General features: G+C 33.8%; 1 protein-coding gene across 4 annotated transcripts in view; it reads right to left on the bottom strand.

Moving 5' to 3' along the window:
- LOC107656527 (tensin-1) overlaps window positions 1-10166 on the bottom strand; it is a 69814-nt gene that overhangs the window by 50050 nt on the left and 9598 nt on the right. For all 4 annotated transcript variants that reach the window (XM_016444409.1, XM_016444408.1, XM_016444406.1 and 1 more), the window contains exons 7-11: window positions 9279-9339; window positions 8855-8930; window positions 5745-5874; window positions 5519-5584; window positions 5324-5440 (exon numbers count right to left, since the gene is read on the bottom strand). In XM_016444409.1, the coding sequence (XP_016299895.1) occupies window positions 5324-5440; window positions 5519-5584; window positions 5745-5874; window positions 8855-8930; window positions 9279-9339 (450 nt within the window). The remainder of the gene's footprint in view (window positions 1-5323; window positions 5441-5518; window positions 5585-5744; window positions 5875-8854; window positions 8931-9278; window positions 9340-10166) is intronic.

Here is a 10166-nt window from a genome sequence, read left to right on the forward strand (position 1 = left end):
AAAAAACCCGAAAAAAAAAAAAAAAAAAAAAAAACAGATCCTGAAAATTCAGCTTTAACATCACTGGGAAAAAAAATACTACAAAAAATAAATAAATAAATAAAATCCAAGAGAAAGCCCTTATTTTAAATTTGAATAATATTTCACAATATTACTGTTTTTACTATATTTTTGGATCAAATAAATGCAGCCATGGTAAGCATACACGATTTCTTACAAAAAAATAAATAAATAAGTCTTGCTAACTCCAAACTTTCAAATAGATATTATAGTTTGTAAATTAAAGTCATATGAATTTTAGGCCAAAATTATTTAAAATTAAAAGTTAAAATGTATATATACACTGTCTGTAATTTGCATAATATTTTCATATACAAGATGAATACTATATATAATAATATATAATTATATAATCAAAATCAAAATCAAAAACTCAATTAATATTGACCTGCCAAAAACAACATGCATAATAATAATGCTATGCGAGAAGAGTATATACAAAAATCTCATTGCTCACTTTTCACAATCCCTTTCAAACTTTCCATTTCACTCAGAAACATCACATTATCAAAATTACATTTGTATGGACTTGTAGAACATATTAAACCAAACAATGCCTATTATAATAAACGTTCATGACAGCAAACTTGGCATTGAAAACAAGACATGGAAAGCTATTTTGATGGTTTCCAGCCCAGCGCTGAGGCAGGCAAGTGTAGTGTCTGTGGTTTCTGAGGTGTACAAATATCAGTGGACCAGCAAAGATTGGCCTTGTTTTGCTCTAACCTTGCCAGCAGCTCCTGTTAAACAGCGAAGTGCTATCTGTGGTCAAGACACGAAGCAGATAAGACATCAATTACTGAGCTATTAACATCCAAGAAAGGATAAAGCATTATTATCTTAAAATGCTGCCCTCTCATTTGTGGGCTACTGTAATTACGGCGCTCGGTACAGATTGAGTGAGTTTTAAGATAGTGGTTTACTTCTCTAGTACTGTAAGGGAAAAAAACACTGCATGGCTTTAATTCTTCAAAGTATATAAGATGCAATTATATCGTTCACCCAGAAATTTTTATTTTTCATCATTACTTGTGTTGTTCTAAAAACTCTTTGACACTTTCTTTAGTAGAAAACACAAAAGAGAAGGATTTCCAAGCTGCTCTTGTCTATACTACAAACATGGATGATGGTTTACAATATATTATAATCAACCTCCAAAATTCCAAATTCCAAATCTTCTGAAGTCATGAAATAGCTTTTTCATTTTATTACACCTTTTTGGCATCTGTAAATGTAAATTACAATACATCTTTAAAGAACTATGTATTTAAAGACCAAACTTTGCAGTTTTATTACAATCTTTATTCTTCATTTTATTTTATTCTTCATATATTATTTGCCTGATTTATTTATTTAGATATTAATAATATATTCATTTATTTTACATATTGTTCCTAAAACACTGATTTTTTTCTGTCTGTTTGTCATATCTTCTGATTACTAAGTGGTAAAAAGAAATATCTAGTATACCCGCTGTAAAATCTGTTTACTCCTATGAATTTTGAACCAGGTTTTATCCAATGTTCAGATTCTGGTTCTAGAAATGTATGGAAATTAGCACATATTTAATTAGACAGTGCATAATTTGCATATTTAAACATTAAATTTGAGAAAAGTGTAAAACAGAACATTTGTCTTAAAGTACTGTGATTAATCAATTGGGAAAGCATGGTGATTATTTTAGCCTATTTTCCGGTAGTGTCTTAAAATAAATGAATGAATGAATAAATGAATGAACAAACGAACATTCGTTCAAACTAATTAATAACCTCTTCTTTCATTGTATTGAAACAAGCATTGTGAATATCATGCAAAAAAGACACAAATTGACACAATCAGGGATTTAGAAAGAAAATTATGACAATTTTTAATTTGTGGGTGAACTATTTCTTTATGAATATGGGAATTTGCTGCACGCCACAATTACGTATTAATCATTTCCACTGTATAGTTTTTAAAATACTTCAGACTTTAGCAAATGAAACCTTAATAGCTGCTTAAACAAGCAAAGAGTCAGTGAAGGAAGGACAGCGTTAATGATGACGCGAGTTCACTGTTCTTGGTCTATCAGTCATTCTCTCCTCTGACAATGTCAGTCAGTCCTTCAGTCTCGGCAGACGGGATGCATGAACTCCAGCACAAAGGCATAATGTCTGGCTGCTTATCATGTCTCTGGAGTCTGTTCTCTGGCCGCAGTCACTCAATGGAGATATTTGACTATGTGACAGGCATCTAAATTCATTTGCAAATGTGCCCTTTCCATTCAGCAGTCCTACTGACTGAAGACAGACTCTGTTCTGCATGCAGGGATGGGTGCTCAATGAGCAGCAAAATCAGCTTTATTAGAATGATTTCTGAAGGATCGTGTGACACTGAAGACTGGTGTAATGATGCTGAAAAGTCAGCTTTGCATCACAGGAATAAATTACATTTTAAAATATATGAAAATGGAAAACAGTTGTTTCAAATCTAAATAATATTTCACAATATTACTGTTTTTACCATATTTTGAATCAAATAAATGCAGCCTCTGTGAGCACAAGAGACTTCTTTCAAAACACTTAAAAATCTTACTGACCACAAACCTTTGAATGGTAAATATATGTAGGCATCTTATAAAAGGGCATAAAACATTGCCAGGGGGCAGTTTGGGGTCTTGCCTCTTGACCGGAGATTTGGATTAGTTTACACCCCTCTTAAAAGAACACTCCACTATTTTTTGAAAATAGGCTCATTTTCCAGCTCTAGGGGAGTCGGAAAATGAGTTTTCAAAAATAGTGGAGTGTTCCTTTAAAGGTGGCAGCCAAGAGCCTCCTATTTCTGCCTGCCCTATTTAAAGCACGGACTGGTCAAGAGGGTGACAAACTTTATAGCCTTTATAGCCTATCATCTCAAATGTCTTCAAAAGAGAACAGAGTAGAATTTAAATGTGGGCTAAACTGACTGGAGCTCCTAAAATTTGACCCCAGGGATATTAAAAATAACACGACCATACAGTCTCGACAGTTTTCAAAGTATTTTTTGGATTGCAGTAATCAAAACATACTCGAGTCGAACAGATAACAAACACGCCGCATGGGTGTTTTCTAAGACAAAATAATTTATAGTTGTAGTCGTTTTGGACATTGTGACTGGACAGGATTGGTCTGACTGTCTCCTCACAGCATGAATTGCACAATTCTCAGCCAACGCCTGGAATATTTCACCAAATGCCACTGGAAGCTGACGAGGGAAATGGAGGCTTGGGACGCAGGGTGGTGTGGAGTGACTGTGGTCAAATGCCCACAGGGAAACTGGGCTCTGTGGGATGTTTTCTATTCCATATTGGGATCGTACCAGCCTCCAGACCACCTCCAGACTACCCACAGTCCTTTCTGATGCATACCACACACACAAAACAATCACTAAATCTGGTTAAAATCACCCTTTTTGGTCTGAATTATAGGTGCTGGTGAACAGATTAAACTGCTCTACAAACATACAATATGTAACCACTGCAGCACTGAGTATGATTTCTTATTAATGATAATAATAATAATAATAATACATGATCAGATTTTTAGTATGTGAATTTAATATGCAAATTGTAGTACATATACTACCATTAAAAAGTTTGGGGTCAGTAAGTTTTTTTTTTTTTATGTTCTTGATGTGTCTTATGCTCACCAAGGCTGCATTGATTTGACCAAAAATACAGTGAAAACAGTGATATTGTCAGCATATTAGAATGATTTCTTAAGGATCATGTGACACTTTATACTGGAGTAATGGCTGATGGAAATTCAGCTTTGCATCACAGAAATAAATTATATTTTAAAGGATATTAAAAGAGAAACCATTAGTTTATATTGTGATAACATTTTGCAAAATTACTGTTCTTTTTTTTCTGTATTTTTGATCAAATAAATGCAGCCTTGATGAGCATAAGAGACTTCTTTAAAAAACATCACAAGTCTTACTGATCCCAAACTTTTGACCGGTAGTGTATATATAGTTTATATATGTTTATATTTCAAGAATCCTGAAAAAATGTTTTATCAGTTTCCACAAAAATGTTCAACAGCAAAACCGTTTCCAAGATCGATAATAATTTTTACAAAATTGTATAACTTTTATATGAATCAATCGATAAATTGCAGTAATTTCTTCAGGCATTACAAATGGCTGGTATATTCTAAGAGTGTCTGAATCTTGCACACTACTGGTAGTCAAAATCTAGAAAGTTGGAGAAGACCTTATTATGTATGTCACTAAAACATTTTATAACAAATAAGGTAAAAAGCTATATAAACTAAAGCATATGCAGTACTTCCATCCAAACCTCAACAGAATTGCATACATTTCCTCCTTGCATTCCTCACTCTGACTTTCCCTCTCCAGAGAGCTGACCCACCAAATGAGGATGTCTCAAAAAAGGACAACAAATCACATGTCTAAGGACCAGAAGCACACCACAACTTAAAATAAGGAGGCTTGCAGTTTAGACCACAAGGGTGTGAGGACAATTCCAGTGACACGGCCATGTGAACTCGACTCGACTCGACCTCTGTGATCAGCACTACAAACTCATCTGATTAAATCAGTCTCTGTCGCGCCGCACGCACAGATTATCAGACACGTGTACACAAACAGCTCTGTCACAAAACTCCAATGGATGCTGATGATTTGATGTGGGACCGATGGATGACCCGAACACAAACTCTACATTATGTGAACTCTGAGTGGCCATCATTAGTTAATAAAGGAATAAGCAAAGCTAGTGAGCTGCCTCGATGTCTAAAGACTAGGCAGATGTTTATTAGGGAAGCATCCAAATAATGCTGAATAAAATGAAAAATGTTGACTCTCAAATAAATTAATAAATAAAATATTCATTTATAACTTATTTATTAATAATACATAAATAGTAAAAAAAAAAAAGTATAATAGTTTGTATTTACAATAAACAAATACATAAATAAAAAATTATGTGTTTATTATATTTTCTTTATAATAAATAAAGTAAAAATAAATAATATTTCATATAAATAAATTAATTAATTAATTAAAAAATAAATAAATAAATACATTTTTATAGTGTTTAGAGTACCTTACAATGGACAAATTTAAAATTTGGAGGATTTACAAGCAGAAATGTAAAAGTAGTAGTTTTAAAGTTGTTAAAGCGAAAATAGAACTGTTTTACTACCATTCTGGCTCCACTTTTGAGAAAGTCTAATAATTTTCAGTCATTTGTTGATAATGAGGCTACAGCTTCACTCACCCTCCACTGAATCTTCACAGCGCTGGTTGAAGTTCTCGTAAGAATCCCAGCGAATCAGAGGATCCTGGGTATTGTAGTCCACAGAAACACTGGGCCCGTTCTCAAGGTGGTCCATTCCTATGATGTATGTAAATGTAAATGTATGTCATTTATTTAATAGCTGAACATGAATGACAATAAAAAAAGAGTTCTTACCTTGGATTTTTTCTGGGCCAAAAGAAAAGACAAATTCCACTTTTCCATATTCAGGAAACCTGTCATCTGAAAAAAGAAATGGACTGATCATCCACTGTCATCAATGCAGCTGATTTAATTAAAACAAACAAACAAGCACATGAAACCAACCAAACGTAGTCTGAGATGGCAGAGCATATTGAAACTTCTGACTATACAAGACTCAACTGAGGCAAATCCAGCGTACCTTTAAATGTTTCATCAAGCTCATCTTTGCCGAAGACGATGCCCAGATCGTGGACAGCACAGGTGTGAAACTGCACTCTGAAGATGACATCACGGGACGGGCTGCGGAAGCGCTTGTGGTAACACTTAAGCTGTAGACGACATGAGAAACCACGTGTCACATTACAGCAACAGGTGAAACACAGAACAGAAACGGTAAAAGAAATTGCACACTATTACTAGCTGAAAATATGCTGCTTTTCAGCCAGACAGAAGAAGGTCATAGCAGTAGATGCTTAAAGCATTACAGTTACAAACAACCATAAATGTTCCAGGTTAAACACAAGTTAAGTTTAATTAATAATAACATTGATTACCACTTTAAATTATTTTGACATTAATAATAGTAATAAATCAATCGAATACATATATACATACATAAATAGTTAATAAACAATTAAATAATAAAAACAACAATAATAATCAAATAGTGTATTATTATTAACAAATAATGGTAAATAAATACATACATACATACATACATACATAAATAAAATAAATAAATAAATATTATTATTATTATTATTATTATTATTATTATTATTAACAATTGATAGTTATAAATGAATCAAATACATATACACATACATAAACGGTTAATAAACAATTATAAATTATCAATTTATAAAACAATTATAAATAGGTAGATAGATGGATAGAAAGACAGACAGACAGACAGACAGACAGACAGACAGACAGACAGAGGATTTCATAAATAATAGTGCTGTCAAACGATTAATCGCGATTAATCGCATCCAAAATAAAAGTATTTGTTTACATAATATATGTGTGTGTGTACTGTGTATATTTATTAAGTATATATAAACACACACATACCGCATATATTTTGAAAATAATTGCATGTATATATTTATATTCATATAAATTATATCATATAAATATATGTTTAATATATATATACTTAACATTTTTCTTAAATATATACATGCATGTGTATTTATATATACATAATAAATATACACAGTACATACACATATATATTATGTAAACCAAAACTTTTATTTTGGATGCGATTAATTGCGATTAATCATTTGACAGCACTAATAAATAATAAATAAATAATTAACAAATAAATAAATATTTGCAGTAACTTTCATACAAATGTAGCAACACTTTCAAAGATTTACAAACGGAAATGTGCAATTGAACATTTTGGTAGATACAAGTTGTCTGAAGCATGAATAAAATAGTTTTACTACTTTTCTAAAAGGATGAATTTCTGGTTTGCATTGCTGGTATAATTCCTGTGAGTGGAGTTTGCTTCACTTAAACTTGTAACCACAATTTATGCTTCTTTGTTTTCAGCTGAGGGATGAGTTGAAATTACTTTCTGTCAGTAGATCTTAACTTGTATTGAACCCAGAACATTCCTTTAGAGCATGGCAAATCATTCAAACGTAATCTTGCATCAACACACGCATATTCAGCACAGAAAGTTCTATTCATGGGCTTGGAACAAATTGTTTGAGAGGTTTTGGATGCTGGTCGCCTCGCCTTCCCATGGTGCAGCTGAGCCAGAGATGTCAGTATAGTGAAAGTATGTAAAACAACAGAGCCTCTCCAAAACCCAGACAAGGACATAAAAATGTCCTCACTGGCCACTGAGGAAACTGTATCCCTCTTTCTGTTGCCCAAAATAACTATAATTAACTTACTTAACTTGGGGCAGATGGACAAAAAATGTACAGCTTTTCAGTTCGGAGAGTGAAACAAAACAAACACGACCGAATTGAGGAAGATGGGGGCTGGCAGAGCATCCTGCGGTTTTCCCAAAATGCAGCAGAGGCTCAGCCGCACACATGGGGGGCCTGCCTCGGGAAACCGCATCTCAGTGAGTCACAATTAACAAAATGAAGCTTTTAAAAACAAGCCACTTATCTGAGAATACAAAAAACAAAAACAAAAAAAAACAATAAAGTCATGATGGAGATGAAGCAAAATGGATGCATACAGTACCAACTATTGATAAATATTGCAAAATAGAAGTGTTTTCAGTTGTTATCTCAAACATTTGAACCCCTTTGTTCCTCAAGGGAAGCTTTTTCGTGCTAGGGGTATATTGATCTATAATATGCTTTGGCAGAAGTGCAGTGCAATGTTGTGGTTCGTGTTCAGGTTAGAGTCCTCTATAGATCAGCTCTGATTGATTTTGCTTACTAAGGACTTCTGAAATCGAGCCCATCAGAGAAAGAGCCCCTCTACAAGCGCAGCATTATGGCAGATGATAAAGCACTCTGCTCTTTTTGGCTTTCTCTTCCAAAAAGCTTTCTGAGGTAAAATGCAAATAAATCCATGCAGAGAAAAGTGGCTCTCATCAGGAATGAAGGACTGATGGATGTCCCTCTAGACATCCCGCTTTATTATTGGCATGTTGCTCTGAGAAATGCCCATAAATGGAGGAAGAACTTGTGCCAAGCTGCTTTCCCCCAGTTTCTGTAGTCTTAATTCAACTCTGAACAGATCATATTTAACCCAAAATCAAAGAAAAACAATAAGAAGTTACATTTTATGTATGACAATTTCAGCACCAGCAGGATTTGTTTACATTGTGACATTGATATCACAACAATTAAGCACACACACACACACACACACACACACACACACATATATATAATACATGTTAATACATGTAAATATTTTTAAAATATATACTGTATGTGTGTGTCTTTATATATACATAATAAATATAAACAGTACACACACACGTATATTATATAAACAAAAACTTTTATTTTGGATACGATTAATCGTGATTAATAATATATAATAATATAATTAATCAATAATAATAATAATGATAATAATACTTCATTATTATTTAAATAAGGACAAAAGTACAATACAGTACAATAATAATAAACAAAAACTCACACACATACACTGAGGTTACAATGTATTAAAATGTATTAAACTGTCATAAAAATATGTCAGATCCATACGTCCTTAAAATAGACTTCACTGTCTTTATAAAAAATATTTTATTTTTTTATTTTGGGGTGAAATATGACTTGGATGTTTTTTGACAGGTTTTGTGAGATTCATTCTTACCAGGATGTCTCCTTTCAGAAGCAGGCCGGGTTCAATGGTGATGCAGATACTGGTCTGACTGTCTCCTTGGACGTTACTGCAAACATCAGTCAGACACACAACCGTTAACCACAAAAAACCCACATTAAACATAAACATAAGCCTAAACTTATCAATGCATGGCTGCCAAATGTTGTATTTGCATTTAACAGAAAGGGTCATCCCTACTGATAACAACACAGCTGCAGTCTGAGAACATGCAGGAAGCTACAGCGGCTGAGTTCAGTGATGTATGGGAAAAGCACACGTGGGCTCCTCTGAGTGTGTGTGATTCAGAAACCCCCCAGACACAGAGGGCCGCCTGTGATTGGACGTTTTGAAGGCTGGGCTACATGCCAGGGAAGCATGAGCAATACCGTGTAGGAAAACATGGGGTGTTTCTTACTAGATCCCAGATGTGTAGACGGGCTGCATAGCCTGGTAGATCTTGAGGAAAGGGCGGCAACCTGAGAAACCATGAGAGAAAGTGAAAGAGAACAAAGAAGGCGTTACTAGAGCTCTAGAAGTGGAGTATCTAAAGGGCTCATCACGTCTTCCTTTTGGAGTCTCTATAACTCTCTCAGATCCTGTTCATATGCTTCTCTGAAGATATACAAGGCGAGAGTTTTTCATAATGTTTATAGAATGTTTACAGGTATTTACATGCATCTCAAATGTACTTCCTAAGAATACATGTGATCGGATTTTGTCGAAGAGAGTGTATGAGATATCATAACTACATGCATAATTTATTTAAGCTGACCTTCTATTAAAGGGGTCATATGATGCGATTTCAAGTTTTCCTTTCTCTTTGGAGTGTTACAAGCTGATTGTGCATTGGCTGCAAGTTTGTTTTGCTAGTTGGCCCGAATCAGTTTTCTAAAGCGTTTTTGAAAAGTCGCTTACCCCACCTTTAATTAACTGAACTTTGTTGATATCACTCAAACTTAAGACAACGAATGTACTGTATATAGTTGTAATTGTGTTGATTGGATGGTTTTCTTTTAAAGTAATGGTTCTCAAATTTTGAAAGGTGGTGGACTACGAAAAATCATAACCACTTAAACCACTAAACCACTAACTAACTAAATAAATAAATAAATGTACTATTTCTGTATCCAAAGTAAATGAAAAAAAAATGTAATAAAGCAATAAGCCCCGTGAAGCCGTGGTTTACAGTGAATTTATAACAGCTAAAGGGGTTTTAGGCACTCCGCTTCAAGTCGTACCTAACAACGCCCCTTAGCTGTTATAAATTCACTGTAAACCACGGCTTCTTGGGGCTTATTGCTTT

Source organism: Sinocyclocheilus anshuiensis, unplaced genomic scaffold (assembly GCF_001515605.1).
Source record: "Sinocyclocheilus anshuiensis isolate Anshui unplaced genomic scaffold, SAMN03320099.WGS_v1.1 scaffold1473, whole genome shotgun sequence".
Lineage (NCBI taxonomy): Eukaryota > Metazoa > Chordata > Actinopteri > Cypriniformes > Cyprinidae > Sinocyclocheilus > Sinocyclocheilus anshuiensis.